The sequence below is a fragment of the Geospiza fortis genome, unplaced genomic scaffold, assembly GCF_000277835.1.
Source record: "Geospiza fortis unplaced genomic scaffold, GeoFor_1.0 scaffold246, whole genome shotgun sequence".
Classification (NCBI taxonomy): domain Eukaryota; kingdom Metazoa; phylum Chordata; class Aves; order Passeriformes; family Thraupidae; genus Geospiza; species Geospiza fortis.
The window spans coordinates 48846-66756 of record NW_005054476.1 but is presented as its reverse complement, the minus strand read 5'-3'; the positions used below and the strand labels follow the sequence as shown (position 1 = coordinate 66756).

The 17911-nt window shown below is 39.6% G+C and overlaps 1 protein-coding gene across 1 annotated transcript in view; it reads left to right on the top strand.

The window, feature by feature from the left end:
- The first annotated feature begins 1786 nt into the window (after window positions 1-1786).
- ANKDD1B (ankyrin repeat and death domain containing 1B) overlaps window positions 1787-17911 on the top strand; it is a 26562-nt gene continuing 10437 nt past the window's right edge. Inside the window, 9 exon segments of the mRNA XM_014310018.1 lie at window positions 1787-2027; window positions 4988-5091; window positions 8674-8772; window positions 8865-8969; window positions 10730-10828; window positions 12369-12467; window positions 13928-14026; window positions 14930-15028; window positions 16596-16694. Of these exon segments, the coding sequence (XP_014165493.1) occupies window positions 1787-2027; window positions 4988-5091; window positions 8674-8772; window positions 8865-8969; window positions 10730-10828; window positions 12369-12467; window positions 13928-14026; window positions 14930-15028; window positions 16596-16694 (1044 nt within the window).

Here is a 17911-nt window from a genome sequence, read left to right as displayed (position 1 = left end):
AGTGGTTAGAGAATGTGCTAAACTTGCTACACATAACATTTAAGCAGAGGATACGCTGTGAAATAGTATTGTGCATTAGTAATTAAACTGGAAATTAGCAGCTGGTGTTTCGTGATTGAAAATTATGATTTTACTGTAACTGATGCTCTGTATGAGCATCCTTTGGTGCCAGCTTTGTAGGCTAACCTAATCACTCCGTAGTTGTCTGTTGTCTCTCATTTTGAAAAGGAGCATTAACAGTGAAAACAGTCTGTATTACCATAAGTAATACAGACCTACCTTTCTTCCTTTTAAGAAATTGCTGCAACATTTGACTCACAGGAAACCTCCATGATGCAGTTATGGCTAAAGCAATTATGGCTTGTTCTTCTCACTGAGCTTGCTTTCCCAGGGTTGTGTTTCTTTCAGCTGACTTACATTCACCTACTGGAAGTACAGTTGGTGAAATTGTCTTATCAGACTGAAGTGTATCAATTGTAAAGATTTTTTTACATCACAGCCGCTCTATACCAAAAATGTTTAAATGAGATAAGAACTGTGAAATCTATTTATGGTAAGCAGAATCTGAGCAAATAGTTTTTGTATCCAAATTCATTAAATTTACAAACTCTTGAGTCTTTTAAATTAATTTTAGTATGGACATATATGGTGTTAGTCATCTTGGAAATTAATGTGATCGTGTAATTTAATTTAAGAAAAAATCAATTTAAGAAAAAATTTAAGCAAAGGAACTCCAATGTGTGAGGCTGAATACTGGTGGTTCTGCTTTCTTGGAACTACTTTTCCTATATTTATTTTGAAATAGCAATATCAAAGGCTGTTTTTAAAGTAAAATTCAAGGTAGTCATTTAAAAAAAAAAATTATGCCCTGTTGTGGAAAAATCACAAAAGGGAAATACCAAAGACCAAAGTCATAATGAACATCAAGATAAGTTGAGAAATAGGTCGGTTAGATGAATCTCAGTATATCAGGTCACAAAACCTGAACCTGTGGGCATGTGTGTTTTGATTTTGACAGGACTCTGACAAAAGCAAATGCAAACAGTTTGCAAACCTGAAATTGAAGGGTCTTGTGTTTGGATGAATACTGCTATCACATGTGCATAATTATGCGCAAATTAATGTCAGAAGCGCTTCAGTCTCTCGCATCCTAAGGCTGTGTGAAGCATGCAGGAGTGCAGGGATGGTCACCCTCCCCTGTCCAGTGAACACTGGTTACAATTATGAGAATAACTCCCAAAAATGGCCTTCAACCTGCATCAAGAGCTCCATGACTACCAAGTAGTTAGTAATAAATCCACTTGGCTCCAGGCATCCCATCCAAGCTGTGACACCTCTGTGTGTCTGTACACATGTGCTTATGACATGGCTTTTCAAAACGTGTCCAGCGCAACAGGACTGCCTTTTGTCTGATGTGAGCGCTTGAGGGTGCTGATTGCTCCTGGCACATAAGGCTAGCCACTAGGGAAGGCATGAGGGGGATTGGATGGGAAAAGGATGACCCCATTCAGTGCCTAGCCACTGTCAAGAAATGCAGTGTATTAGGTGCTTGGTTTCTCTTAGAACAAACTCCTAAAGCTACTTCACAACTCTGCCCCTTGGCGCGGCGGTGTCCTGGCCCCACCGGGGTGCTGTGCAGGTGTGCCTGCAGGGCTGTGTTTCCCGGCTGCGTGTGCTGGCCTCCCGGGACCCGGTTTGTCGGGGCCAGCACACGCAGGACGCCTCCCTCGGCACACCGGCCTGGGGCCCTTCCCTTGGCTGAGGAGGAAGAGGAGCGCGGGCAGCAATGAAGGGCCTGAGACGACCCCCACCGGTGCCTGCCTACCCTGGAGGCAGCGAGCCAGGCCCTCTTAGGGCTGCTGGGACCCACCCAAACCTGGTTTTTGCCTTGACGGGAGAACAAAATGAGCGGTGGGGGTTGGAAAGGACAACGATGAACATGAGCTGTTGTACACGTAGTAAAAGACATCAGCAAATGTGTGGATGTGGGATTGGGAGCTGGGCTTTGGCATGTGGTGTTCCCAGGGGCAAGTCCTACCAATCGCCCACTGCCGTGCTTTAACTTCCCCTTTGAACGGCTCTGAGAGGGTTCGCTGGTATTAGGCACGTCCCTGGAGCTGAGCGTCTGCCACCAGTTTCACAGCCAATCACCCAGTTTTGGGAGGCACACAGAAGTCAGAGGATCTTGCGCTCAGAAACACAACCCAGCAATGGGGTTTCCAGCCTTCAATCTGCACACCAGTCTGTGAAAGAACAGACTTCTCTGGCGTGAGCCGTGGATAGTGAAAACAGGTGATTTGTGGAAACTAAGTGGTAGTTGCCAAACCCTGCTTTGGCCCAGTCCTGTGATCACAGTGTGACAGCCAGGAGCCATCATCTTGGGCTGCGATTCTTGCTCCCAGGCTGGCAAAGAGTTCAGAAAAAGAAAATAACTAATGAAATATCACCATTGGACTCAATAAGTGGTTTTCCCCATGATTTCTTTGAAATGGAAAACTACTATTTTAGAAAAAAAAAATCTTAGTGACTTAGCAAGATCCCTACATTGCTCTAGTAATTTTTTTTCCAGTAAAAAGAAAACCCAGAGAAAACTTTGAAAATGTTGCCAGATCATTAAATAGATTATTTCATTTTTACAAATAAAAGGGTAAAAGTACTTTTATTGGCATTTGAATCCAAATATTGTTGATTTTTAAAATTTTACCTCCTTGGACCTCCTTAATAAATTCAAATTCAGGGATTGTTTTGCCGTGTGTTTTTTAATATAGTTGTGGATTTCATCTTGTGGACATCACAACAGAAGAGGAAATCAAAGTACTAATTTCAGTTAGCTCAAAAGAAAAATGGAATATAACTATTAAATTGTCCAATACAAATATATTTATTATATGAGCCAGACTTTTTGTATAGTGCCAAAGAAAATACCCCCAAAAAAACCTGGCAGTCACACATAGATAATTGATTGCTGCTGTTACTTGAAAATAGAGTAATTGCTAGTTACAGGAGGAGTGCTAAATCTTGGAGACCCCTGCTTGGATAGAAGGCTTCCGTAAAGCTTAGTCTGACAGCTCTGTACTCCTGTAATTCCATAAATGAAAAAAAAAATTTGCAAAAGCAGAAAAAGTTTGGGCAACAAATCAGAGTCATTGTGTGTCTACATTGTCATGATTCTCAACTCCTGAATCACTAAGTGTGAAGAGAGAGAGATTATGAAGAAATATAATGTACAGAGGAAAAGGTCTTTTTAGCAGCACATGGCCAATACATTGCTTCTGGACAGGAGAGAAAAGAACACTTAATTTTTTGTTAGCACTGCAAAACTGTCCTTGCTGATGCACATACAGTAAAGAAACATAATTTTATCTTGTTTTTGAAAGCAGTGCTGAGTAAAATCTTGCGGTTGTTCCTGATTATCCTGCTTTTATCTTTGCATCCTCATGTAAGACAGCAGTCGGCAGGAACGAATGTGGCCTTTTTGTAATTAATTGCTGCTAATTAGTGCTGTATCTTTTTTCCACATTTGACATAAATTTGCCTTGAGCAAGGTATCCTTTGACAGTTGGTTTACCTGAGCTTGAAATCAAGTTAGTAGAAAGCTCTGTTGGATACTTCCTAAGGTAATGACTATGAAAACTGGGACTGAGGCATTTATTCTTCAAAGTTCACTGTTCATAATGATGATTTTGCTGTTAGCCATGCTCCTTGTCACAAATGCCAGGAGAGCATCTTTATTTGCAAATGCTTTTTTTTTCTTTTTATTTTCCTTCCTTGTGCCTGCATGGTGTAATATGAATAACACATAGACTGTGATTCCCAGAGAAGTTTGGAAGGATGATTCTTTTATTTGAGGCACTTGGATAATTTCTTAGGGAAACTGGAAACGCCTTTGCAAGTATCCAGTTTAATTTCTAATTAATTTTCTACAGTAAAAATGTGATTATTCTCCCTGAGATGATAGCCACAGGGAACACATGAATGCAATTAAGTGAATGCTATCCTGATTTTCCTTAGTATGCTCTGCAGTCATAGTGCCTCAGGCTGTGTCCTGATTAGGCATTAATGAACTTAGACATAATGTGGTAGGATGAACTTGCCTGAGAGGGCTCAAAGGAATAGATAATTCATGTAGTTCCTGGTCCAACAGACTAGTGCCTCCTTGATGATAACACTGGATAAGTGGCCTTCAGCCCAAAATAGTCTAGACAGAAGACATCTAACTAATTGTATTTTAAGTGTGACATGCTATTGGATTAAAAGTATGTACTAACATTTTTGCAACTGGTGTAACTGCTGCACTATTTTCTTTTAAGTGATTAATGAAATATTACCGTATAAACATGAAAAAGATTCTGACCTCCAGCTAAAGGAGGTCATACACTGGAATTTTACTTTTCAGAGTTACTATCAGACACTGGAATTTTATTTTTCAGAGTTATTGAATATGTCTTGCTACCTCAGCTGACCAAACAGATGCTAATTTTTGGATTGAGATGTTAAAGGAAGGTCTCAAATTAAAAGTGGGTTTCGTTTGTTTTGGTTTGTTTTTCCATTGTGTCACACTGTTTGGTTACTGTTTTACATACTTTGTGTTTTGGTAGTGTGTTTTAAAACAGAACAGTTTCTCAAAGAATACGAAATAAATGCTGAAGTTTGTAGCATTCACTACTATGCCTATGCTGTAATTTGAGATGCAGTTAGGTAGTAAGACCTTCATAAACAAACTGTTCCTGTGAGTGCCAGCTCCGATGATCCGTGTTGTGAAAAGTCTCCCTTTAGTTGCACTTAAAAGTTGAAACTAGAAATATCAGCCAGATGTCTCTAAAGGAGAAAAACCTAGTCATTAAATGCTTTGATGACAAGAAGCAAGTGATACTCATAACATTAAATCACTACAAAGAACAGAATATATAAACAGTATCATCATCCCTTATGTTGGTTATGGCTACTTTTTAAATAATATGAGGTTTTGTATCATGTTTTCCCACAGTACTGCCAGATGAGAGAGAATTTCAACATGCTGCTAAAATGAACAATTTGGATACCATGGAAAAACTCTTTAAAAAGAATGTAAACATAAATGCTGTAGATACTGTGAGTATAAGGTGCCTGACAGATGACTGCTGTGAAGGGTGACTCCTTGGGGCTGCATGGGGGAATGCCAGCATACCCCCTCAGCTGCAGGAGTGAGGCTGCAGAAGGGCCCTCTAGGACCTGATGAAGAAATAATTTCATGTAGCCATTATGGACACTGGGAGTTGTACAGCTTAACTCTCAGGTTTCAGTGTCAGTGTATCACATTAGGAGCTAAGGACTTCTCAATTCTGCCCCTACACTAATGTTTCCTCAGAGCTCTTTGGTGACTAATTTCTCAAGTTCTCCATCTTTCTGAGTGGGATGACTTTACCTCACAGTCACTTTAAGAATGGATTCATGCTGCTAATGTTACAGATTTCTGGAAAGAAGTATTACTCTTTGGTTTGCATGGAGACTGTGGGAGCATTCTACAACGTCCTCTGGCTCCAGCCTAAGCACAGAGTCCAGATTTACCCTAGATACACAAAAATGCATCTCCTATGCTGTCTTCAACACCAGGCCTAAAATCTGAGATGTATACTTCACAGTAGCTAAATAAAGCACTGTGTTTCACATGAGAGGTAGTTCAACAGCAGCCAAGCAGTCATTATATTAATCTGGGAGTTTTGTGTAACAGCGTCCTCTCAATGGCTACATACAAATCATCTACCCCTGAGTATCCAATGCTATTTATTCTGGGTTCTGAAAAAATTTGCCTCCCATGCCCACATGTATTTTCCCTCACTGGGGAATATAGAAGATATTATAGTGCATTCCTTGATTTGTTTATGAAACAGACAAGGAGACAAACATTTCCTCTGAGCACACTTCTCTTGAATACTGAGAGTATCAATTGCATTACACTCTAAAAGGTCACTTTAAAATAGTTCTTTCTTCCTCCTTGCTTTCCAGAATTCAGGAAGTTAAACTAAATACATTTTCAGTTCATTAGTTTGAAACTTTTCTCTGTCATCCTTAAATTAAATCTATAGTATGAGAGAGTTACTAGCATAGCTGCAGAGGTGTTGTGCTTTGATTGATTATCCTAGTAGGGAGGTAGCTTATGCTGGCAAAACCATTTGTTTTGTTAATGTTGATTATTCCTGCCCCTGTGCTCTCAAGCCAAATAAGAAAGGCTATCAGATTATGAGCTTTTTGACAGTACTCTTTCTATAGTATAAGAAGCTTTTTTCTGACATAAATATACGTCATAAATCCCACCTTTTCATTCCTTTTGGTGCATATGATTGTAAATTTAAATTTATACAAGTCAGGTGAACTTCAGAGAAGCTAAGAAAACAAATCCAAACTGACTTTTAAAATTATTTGATTAAATCTCTTAGACATCTTTGTATGGAAACTATTAGGCACTAATGTTAAAGCCGGTTATACCCACTTTAACTGAAAGCAAAACTCTCCAATAAAATTTGATTCAATTTAACAAATTTCTTTTAAATATATACCACAGATTACTTTATGGAAGTCTTCTTGAGAAGCACTGAGCCCATTCACCTCTATAAATTACTCACTGTTTGCAAGGTGGTAGCTTTCATTTACGTAGATGATGACTCAGTATGGGAAGGTGAGTGAGGGAGAGATCTTGGCTTGCATTGCACAGGTTTAGCCAAAGGCAAGGAGGATACCAAAAGCAAGTCTAACTGTGTACATACAGACCTCAGCTATTCAAACTACACCATGCAATAAAATAATAAACAAGGATGCTTCTTGTACTGCATGCACCACTCCTATGCAGTGTTTGGCTACTTAATCCCATTCTGACATTTCAGTGAAAGGACGTTACTACGTAGACAAACAAAATCATTCTGTTTTTACAAGAATTCTCTAAGATTACTATCTAAATTCTATCCAAAGAAATAGAAGGAGAAATATGAAATAGTATATATTAGCAGGTACATTTGGTAACAATCAGAAAACTCCAAAATTTGATTCACATGTATAGGAATTCCTTTGAGTAAAAGCAGATGATTTTCTTGTGCTCCCAATTGTGCAAAAATTAAGAGCTTGCAGTAAAAACTCTGTTTATTTTAGAACTGCACCTATTTGTATGAAAAAAGCATTTTTAGAGGAAAAATATATTGCCCAAAGTACTGATAACTTGAATACCTGAGTGAGCACAAGGCACCTCCCTTGGCCAGGTCACAGTGTTTACGTAATACAGCCAAGGACATTATTTGCCTTGTGTGCTGCAAGAGCACACTGCTGACTCATGTTCAACTTAGTGTGCACCAGGACCCCCAGGTCTTCCTCTGCCAAATTGCTTTCCAGGCAATTGTCCCCAGTCAGTACTGATGCCTGTGGTTGTTCCTGCTCCTCCTCCTCAGGGGCAGGACTTTGCATTTCCCCCTGTTGAATTATGTTACGTTCTTGCCAGGCCATTTCTCCAGCCTGTCAAGGTTTCCCTGGATGGCAGCACACCAATACAGTCTATCAGCCATTCGTCCCAGTTTATTATCCAGTTTGCTGCGGGTGCATTCTGCCCATCATTCAGGTCATTAATGCAGATGTTGAATAGCATTCCCACGATGGATGTCTAGTGCATTGCTTGTGACTGGCCTCCAGCTGGCTTGGAAGGTTTTTCAGGGCAGACTTTTAGGCCACAGCCACAAATTTTACTGAAGCCTAGATTTATCTTATTGCCTACATACCAGGTACATATTCCATATCGCCCTCCACTGTTTTCCACTGCAATTTCTGCGAATATGGGAAAGACTGGTAAAGTGGAGTGAGTCCCATGCAGAGCCTCTAGAATGATTACAAGTGCAGAACAGGGTATACGAGGAGGTGTCCTAATATCCAACCTAAACCTCCCTTACACAGCTCCATGCCATTTTCTCTGGTCCTGCCAGGTCAGTGCCTGCCTCTTCTCTTCCCCTCATGAGGAGGTTGTAACTGCAATGAGGGTTCCCCTCTGTCTTCTCCCGGCTGAACAGACCAAGTGACCTCATTTGCTTCTCATATGGTTTCCCCTCAAGGTCCTTCATCATCTTTGTGTTCCTCCTTTGGACACTCTTTAATAGCTTTATATGCTTGAATTGTAGCACCCCAAACCGCCCCCAGCACTTGAGGTGAGGCCACAGCAGCTCAGAGTTGAGCTAGTGCTTTTGTTTTTAAGATGTTCAAAACAGGGTTAGTTTCTTCCTATAAGAGAAAAAGTTTTTAGAGAATTTGAGAGGTGAGTCTAAATGGAAAATTATGGTGACTCATGGAAGTATATTCATTGCATATTGTCACTTGAAATGTCATCCACTGCACCCAGGACTATCTATCTATGTGGTTTCTGGAGAGAGAAAATAATTTCCAGGTAGGACTTCATCCCTCCATCATAAAATGGGATCAGTCCTTCTCTAGAGATGCCAGACCTTCTGTGAAGAAGTCAAACATTTATCTAGGTCTTGCTCTATTGCATTTAGCTTAATTTAAGTGAGATGAACCCCACCCACACTGTCAGGTGTTCATACTGCTTTTCTAAAAGCCTACAGATTGGAACCCACTAATACACTGAATCAATCAAAAAGATTTAAAGAAATTTGCCTTGAGATATTTTGGTGGTAATTTCTACCTTTGTCATTTTATTTGAAGCATGGCCTGACAGTGATTCATCTTGCAGCCTGGACTGGAAATCTAGATATAATGCGAAAATTAGTTAAAGCAGGTGCTGATCAAAAGGCTAAGAATGAGGTTTGTTGATGAAAAATTTTTACCAACCCTAAACATGTTTATGTTGGGAAAAAAATCAAACATTCTTACAGACTGACTTATCATTTTTTCAGGAAGGAATGAACGTACTGCATTTTGCAGCACAGAGCAACAGCATTAAAATAGTTGATTATTTCCTCCAAGATCTTCATCTGAATGACTTGAACAAACCTGATGGGGTACAGTGCATTTCTGTTTATTTCTTTGATGTTATGAGGCTTTTGTTTTGGGGGAAACAATCTTGATTTGGGGAATTTCAATGAATTTTAGTTTATTGACAGTTACATATACTTTGAATTACTGATTTGGATACTGAGAAACAGGTAAAAGAAACAGCCAGACGAGCCCTAGGGGCAACACCTTTCCTCCCTCTTTGCCATTTCAGTTGGACTGCAGACACCCTCTGCTGCCCTTGCTTTTGCTGCATGAGATGCTCAGTCGTGGTAAGGCAATGGGAGGCAGAGGAGGTTGGGTTCAGTGCCCAGTCATTTCCTTTTTTTTTCTGCTTTTGCTTCTCACTATTTTCCTCTGCTCCAGAAAGCTTCTTGAATGGGCTGCAGTCACCTGTGGGTGACTGTACCTTCCGCTGTGTCTCCTCCCTTGAATCTTCTTCTGTTGCTGTATCTCCCCTTGTGCATCCTTCCCACAGCAGTGCCCAACCACTCTTACATACATTTTCACAGAGGCATCATTTGGTTCTACGATGGGTTAAGTGTTGGCACATCATGAGGCGGTTGGGTCCACTGTGAGCCAGCTGGAAATGTCTGACGGGGCAGCCTCTGACATTTCCCACGCAGCTCATCTTCACAGACCCCTGCCCCTACCAGAACATGCCAGTTATGGCCAACATGGCCATGTTTCATCAGTGTAGAACACAGAACTGTACAGCCATCCTACAGCTGTGCACTGACTCTCAACAGTGCCTGGTCCTCATCAGGTTTTCTGTGCTTTTAATTTCCACAGTCTTGTGGAATCTTGTTTTGAAATGCTATGTAGATAAGTCAGATATTTTAGCTTTACATGAGGAAAACTTACTCCTCTGAGATCTGACACCTAAAGAACAAATCTCTCCTTTTTTTTCTTCTAAGTTTCTTGACTTTTATTGACTCAAGGGTGCAAAATTCTGAATTCTTTTTACAAATGACAAGTCTGACAAAATAGAGTTAATTTAACAAAACATTCCTTTGAAGGTTTAGGCCCTGGGAATGGAAAGGCGAGGAAGGACCTTCTCAACCACCGGTTGAGGTTGCATCACAATTCTCTACTAGGTGCTTACATTTTTTTCTAGACATTTCTATAGGCACTACCAGGCATGATGTGAAGCCATTTTACCTAGCTGGTTATATGCCTTACTATCTTGAACAGTGGTATGGTTTTGTGTCAAGATAACTTTCTGCAGTAGAGTTCGTAAATGGTTTGAAAAGTTTTTGTTAGTTTCAACACTACCAAAACCCCCTACAATGTACAGTGCTAAATTCAGGCCTCCTGGATGAAACTTCTGAGATACGTCGGTTTTGGTCGCTGTTTCCAGAATTTGGTTCAAACTCACCCGTGGAAATAAATTTTGCCATTTCTTTACTACCTGTTTCTGAGCATCCTCAGACTTTTAATGACACAGTTATTTCAATTAATATTTTCATACTAATAAAAAATAGGATTAAAATATTTTGAGTGTATTTTCCACTTTTTCACCATTTCTAAACAACTTTTATATATTTTATTCAGGATATGAAAGATGTATGATCTGTTTGTACACACTTAGTGTAATTTTAATTACTGCTCTTCTATGTATCTTCTACTATTGTGTTAATCTCCTTAGTCATATGATATATAAATTTTTATGTAGGATTCACATATACTTATGCATGCCATATATCTAGTAACTAGAAGTATTTCTACTTTCTGTAACACTATGTTTCTTTCCATAATTGTTTTCTAGAAAGGTAAAAAGCCATTTCTTCTGGCCTCTGAAAAAGGCCATGTTGACATGATAAAAAATTTGATTGCTCTGAAGCTATTTACATCTGAAAAAGATGAGGTAAATGTTTATTTTCCACAGAAGTACAACTACAAATGTGCTTATGAAAAATTATTTTGTTTCACTGTGATTATTATACAATCAAATATCTGAGTGTGCTGCACAGAAGTTACAGTGATATAAGGGACCAATAAACATATGATGATTCTTAGTCATAAAGGGAAGGCAGTGGGATGATTACCAGGAGGCTTTTCCGTACACATTCATAATTTATGCAAAGCAAGACTAGCATATGCTGTCTGTTGAGAGAAGTAGGGAAGCCTGGTGATAAAGGTGTCAGCTTCTTCTGGGAGATCATATTTCTCAGTATTTCACTCTGTCTGTGTCCGTGTGTGACTGTGTGATCAATTTTTCAAAGGTGTTTAAAAGCTTCAGGATGAAAATAAACACCTATAAATTCTTTTTCAGCGGTACCTTAACACTTCAATCTGATTGAGTTTGCTTTGACACTGTATTTTAAGGTATCTTCGTAATTTTCAAAGTGTGGTCTTAAATTTATTTTTCCTTGCTTTACTATTTCTAAAATGAGCAAGTTAGTATTTCTCTGCATCTGAGGCATTGTAAGACAACTGCAGTAAAAATTGTGAATATGTCAGATACTGCATTAACAGAACACTGTAAGAAAGCACTCAGGAAGTGATGTTGGATTTTTTGGTTTTCTGGTAATAGTTTAAAAGCTGCAGTGCCACCCAGAGCTCTGCTGTGCTAAGCAGTTTATCAGCAGAGGTTGGAAGATAGTGTTGTCCCAGATATCTATCAGGTTAGAGGTGTTGACAGCACCAGGAGGTAAATGCTGTGGTCCTTCCTGCAAATTAGGTAAGAAGCCAGGACAGAAGCTCATCTCCTGGGTCACCAAACTAAATCACACTCTAACCATCAATGGTAAAAAGGATTCCCACATCTTCCCACCCAATGCTGTGAATGAAAAACTGTTCTGGACTCTCATTTTTCTGAGAGTTAGGATTCTTCTAAATTTTTTAGGCATTTTTATACTATTTTGTATGCTTCCATTTTCTTTTAGTTCAAAAGCTGCTGCTCTGCCTGAAGTTGTTAGTTGCTTCTTTTTGCTTGGTGGTGTGGTGTTTTGGTTTTGGTTTTGTTTCTGTTTTGTGTTTCTTAATTTCCTGGAAAGAAATTGCACTGATGGTGACAGAGATCAAAGATTGTGATGTTGATATCAAAGCCATGACAAATTTCTATGCTCTGACCCAGGCTTTTTACTCTTTAAATCAATGGTCTCAGGGGCTCAGTGTAGTACCCACCCTTGTGGGAACCAGTACCTGAAGGTTTCTTCTGGTTCAATTGTTTGGAGTTAGAATTTCAGCTCTTTTTTCTGGTATACACTGAAGTTTTCAGACAACCAACTAGATCAGACTACATCAAAATTAGACTGAATCTTGCCACAAGCTGTGTGCAGTTGCCTCCCTCTCCTTGTATGTAAGAAAGACTTGCATGTAAAAGACCAAAGGCATTTTGTTGGTTTTAGTTAATGTCTTTATTCTGGATTTTAAAGTATATTATTTGATGTTTTAATTTCAAGGAGGGAAACACAGCATTGCATTTAGCAGCCAAAAATGGTCACAGTGCAGTTGTAGAAATTCTGCTTGAACAATGGGAGGAAATAAATGACCTCAATCAGGTAAATACACTAAACTGTTGAAAGAAATAAAGTTAGAGATTTGAAAAATTTTCTAAAAATTCAAATTTGAAAGGAAGAGATGTGGCACTGAAGAGACTTCATTAGTCTTCCTGGTTTCCTAGTAACTTTGCATCCTGTTTCCTAGTTCCTTGTCCAATAAATTAACCTCCCTAAATTATCCCTCCTTCAGTGTTTTCCTCTGTCCTCTATCCCTTACACACATCCTCCCCTGCATTTGGCAAGCTGTTGCATAACTACTGGCAGAAGAGAACAGAGGAAGGCCTTGACCCCCTTGCTTTCTGTCATCTAGCATTTTTAACCGTGTGATCCCATTCCTTTTAACATCTCACTTTTAAGCTCTTCTGGTGCTTTGCAGCCTATTAATTGAGCCAGTTGGACTTGCATACCAAGCACAGCACCTCAGCAGAGGTAATTTGTATCTTGTCCATCTGATCTCAGTTGCACAAAACTGGCTGCAGACACTTTCCTGTTGCTGAGCTCAGCCAGCATATTCATCAATTGTGTATTAGCTGGGGCAAAATTTGTAACTCCTAACCAAGGCCCTCCTCCTCTTCGTTTATCAGTGGCAGACTGGTAAGTTGAGAAGTTCACTCTCATCCAACTTGTCTGCTATTTTCAGCTGTGCCTGTTGTGAGGCTCACAAGCCTCTTTGAAATGTGGAGCCCTTGCATTTTCAAGGCTTGTCTAAGAATGTTGCTTCTGCACAAGGAGTTTGTGCTGCTTGTGCCCCTGTCTTGGCATGGCTAATGGTGTGACCTTCCCATCCAGCTGGAGATGCTGTGATCCGTGTATGAACAGATCTCTCTTCCCACAGCATGAGCAAAGTACTAAAATATATTGTTTACCAGAATAACATCAGGATTTTAAGCAAAGAAAAATTAGGATTTATTGATTATTTTGTGATTGTTGAAACACCAGAGTAACTTTCATTAAACCTTTGTGTATTTTAGATGTTGAGAAGCAGGAATTAGATAATTGTGTATTAGATAAGCTGATGTATCCCATTTTATAGAGTCGCTGTGGAGACATGAAGACTCCTTCATTGTGAAAAGATTTGGAAAAAATATGAAACAGGATTATTTCTGCTTAAAGTTCTCCATATAGCTAGCACTGGGGGTTGTGATTTTGTCAGAAATCCATGGCATTGCACTGACAGAAATTGGAACTGTATGTACTAGTGTGGTAGTGGTGTTTCCTGCTGTTGAATGGCAACAATTGCTGCCCACCAAAAAAAGCATGATTAATATTTTTAGAATAGTTTTCTGTATTGTAAACTTTACTATACATCTGTCCAGATAAACATCATCTTAACTGCTGGTGAGTAGCCATGTCCTTCAAGATTTGGATGGGCCTGATGGAGCCTACTGGGGTGTTTTGTGTCTCAGTGTTGTAGTCACATCTCTTAAATTGGAACAGACATTTTCTCTCTTTTGGTCTAGGATGGAGAAACTCCATTTTACTTGTCTGTTGAGGGAGGTCATGAAAAATGTGCTGAACTCTTACTGGAGGCAGGGAGTGACATCAATGTTTCAACTCAGGTATGTACACAGCATCCCTCCTAGTGGGGCATACTAGACTGTGAAAAGGACCTTAATAGCAAAGGATATTTGCTCTTTTTCTTTTTTTTAAGCAGTTAAAAAATAGAATGGGGAATGTAGAGAGTGCTAACAGAATAAAACCAGTGTGGAAGTAAAATAACATTAGCTTTATTTGATGGAATGCTGTGGTGGAGCTTTTAATTTCCTGTATGCCTGCTAGTACAACGTGACCAGAAAATGTGACCAGCGAGGATAACTGAAAATCCTCCTTTTTGGCAGTGGTTGTGACTGATCTGATGACAAACTTGTTCTGTACATGTGATTCCTGAGCTGCAGTCCAACTCATATCTGCTGAATGGCCTTGGCTAGCCTGCTGCAAGAAGTTTATGATTCCAGCAGAATGAGAACTTGTTTGTTTAAGCAGAACTATTTTGTAAAAATTAATTTTAAAATTTATTTTATATTAATTAATTTTTCTATTGATTTATTAACTGTTCTATGGATTTACTGGTTAATGTAGCCATACTTGCTTGGTAAGGGTCTAACAGACTAACTAACAGAATAGGAGACATTTTGGCATTGTTGTTGTCCATGGCACAGTATAGATGATGATGCTGATCTGTCTCTTTTTTAAGAGAAGTTGGATGGGGCCATGGGATACACGTGTTCTTTAGTATGTTTGTTGTAATACAGTAAAATTGGGAATTTCCTTCACTGTTGACAAAAACATCATGCCAGCTGCTGATGTCCTTCATTTTGTATCATTTTGTCAAAGGGTTTTATTGGTGGAGGGGATACTAAGACAAATTTAAACACAAGATTTCCTGATATTTATGCCTCTCTTTAATACTGTTTTTTCAGCAATAGAAATATAAGTTTTTCTGTCTATCAAATTCCTTTCAGAACAAGAGCAGTGCTTTGCAGGTTGCAATTCAGAATGGACATGTATCCTTGGTTACTTTTCTTATTGATAAGAATATTGACCTGGTTCCTAAACCTGAGGTGAGTGTTTATCAGAATAACACTTCTGCTGCTGCTCAGCCTGTCCTGTCTTTCCGTGGGAATTCAGACAGCTGAATGAGATTGAGTAGTTCCTTGAATTTTTTCCCAAACACGCTATTATTTGGTTTCTAGATATTGGTTAGCCACACACACAGGCCAATAGAGACAAGATCCTGTTGTCAGCCCAGTGAGGGCCTGAGCAGGCTGGAGCAGTGTGGAGTGGACACCACCAGGCTGCACCAAGGGCCAGGCATTCGGAGAAGGAGAGCGAAATGCCCTGCTTGAACCTAGCAGTAGTAATGCCATGGGCAAAGAGTCAACATGATTTTGAATAAAGATAACGAAAATGTAAATAAACACTTCAGTGCTTTCACCCTCTGCAGGTAAATGCACCCTTGGTGCCTTCAAAATCTGCATGCCAACATTCTTTCTGATTTAAAAAGAAAGACGTATTTATATTACCCAAATTCTCTCTCAGTTTAGATATTACAGATATTTGAGATTTTCTATGAATAAGAAATTATTTTCCACTTCTACATTACAGGATGAAAATAGAATCTGGGCTTCATTAATTATGCCATGATCACTGGCCTCTTGCAGAAAGCTGTCAAGGAATAACAATTTATGTTGTGCTTGTTATGATTTAAAGGTCAGGCAGTTGTTGTGCTGCTTGTTCTCCTTAGCTTTCTGCAGCAGAAGCAACTCAAAAAAATTTTGAGTTCCAAAAAATTTCAAAAAAAATTACAAATTTCAAAAGAATTTCCAAATTTCCAAAAAATTACATTTTGCAAATGTTTCCATCATAATGTTGCATAAGAGTTTGCTTTATTTTTCTGTAGCTCAGAAGAAATGTCTGTGTTTTATAAAAACACTGAACTGCTACCTGGCACCATGAATGGTACTAGTATGGAATTATTCTTTAGTTGTATTTCACAAGAAACTGATCCATCACAGGTTCAATATACAGAGTGTTCTTACCACCTAGTGTGGATTTTGAGTGATGTTGAATCTGTGCCTTGGTTATATTATTTCATAATCACTCAAAAAAAACCTCTGTCTTACTAATTGTAATTTGTCATGCTTTATAAATATGACAGTAAGTCACTTCAGTATGAAGAACATTTCCAGCAGCAACCCATGACAAGGGTTTGTTCTTGGAAAGTAGATTTCGACATCAGTTTACCGAATACAGAATGAGTCTGTCTCCAGGCCATTCAACAAAGGGCAAATCCACTTCTCTGAGGAAGCAGGAACATTACCCTGATCTCTCTGCTGTCAGGATAGCAGCACATCCCAGGCAGGAACACAGGAGGAGTGCCTTGCTGCATTCGTAAGTGGTGTCACACTGATGCACACCCCATGCACTCAGCATTTCCAGTCTTCTCAGCTGTATTTGACTACCCACTTCTAGGTGGGAGCAGGCTACCACCTCTGGTATAACTCCACACATCCAGCTGTGTTTTCTGCAGTGTTGAGCCTCTGCTAGAGCATGTCACCTTTGCAAGTTGTTTGCATGAGCTTGTAATAATATTCCCAAATATTACAATTTATTATTTTCCCTCCACAGCAGAGGAATTCCCCTCTCCATTTAGCAGTCCTCAGTAATAATCTACGGGTAGTAAAAAGCCTTTTGGATGCCAATCACGACATAAACTCCTTAAATCACGTAAGAAAAGCTGGGAATTTACACAGCTTTTTTGGTAAAGGGGAGATTATGTGGATTTTGCTTGAATTTTTTTTTCTTTATGAGCACAGGGTACAAAAAATAGGATGGAAGGGCAGTTCCCTCCTAATCTTTTTGTGTGTGTACATATGTATTAGTCACTGGTACATGCTGTGCTAGTATTGTTTGAGCAAGATAAGGATAGCACAATGCTGTATACTCAGAAAATGATTGGGTAATGTATTGTTCAAGTGTTATGGTTCATGTAATAAATGACAGAAATGTCTAATGGTACTGGCTTCAGAGGGAAGCCAGTGCAGAATGTCATTTGGCAGGAAAGAAGTTAATTTTTCCTTAAAGCAACCCACCACTTGCAGTGTTTTAGATCTGTTACCAAAACAGGGCTGGTAAGACAACGCTGTTAAAGCTATTGCTGAACAATGCTTGCACAGCATCAAGGCCTTCTCTGTTTCACACTCTGTGCCCCCACCTTAATCACCTGGGGTGCTCAGGGAGCTGGGAGAGGGCAGAGCTGAGCAGAGCTGAGCAACACAGCAACACCAAATGACAAGGCCACAGGTCTCTGTGATGCAATCAGTGAGCAGCTGTTAACTGAAAAGATGCTGGTTTGAGCCCATCCACGGACAGCTACACCTGTCTTCCTTACCTTAACCAGGATTCTTCCACCCTGCTTGGTGTCAGTGGTCTTTGGAGGCCTGGTTAGTTGTTGACCAGTTCACTGTAGATCAGATCAATGCACTGCAGATCATATCCACCACTGATGTGTACCATACTTACTTTGGTGCTGTCATGCTTGATGCCGTCTTTGCTGTACAAAACCTCCTGTGATTGTTAATGTCCATTTTTGCTTTTACTATGCTGCATATCACTTTGTGTTGCTTTGCCTGGTAAAGTGATGATAGAAGCACTGGCTTGTGCCTGATCTGGTGTCTTTGGGCCTTACAGTGCCACTCAGGTGTACTCAGGTGACCATCTCATGGAGAAAATCAACAGTTACACCTTTTCATTTCCCCCCTTGGAGAGGTGCTTTGTTGAGAGAGGAAAGAATGGCACTTTCCCCTTCTTCTCCCCCAGGACAGGTCTCTCCAACCTTCTTGTAACACTACTCAGTTCCTTGAATTTCCTTGCATAATCACACTTTTCATACTAGTGTGGGTTGTGAGCACAGCTTAGATTATTGTGAGTAACAATTAACAACT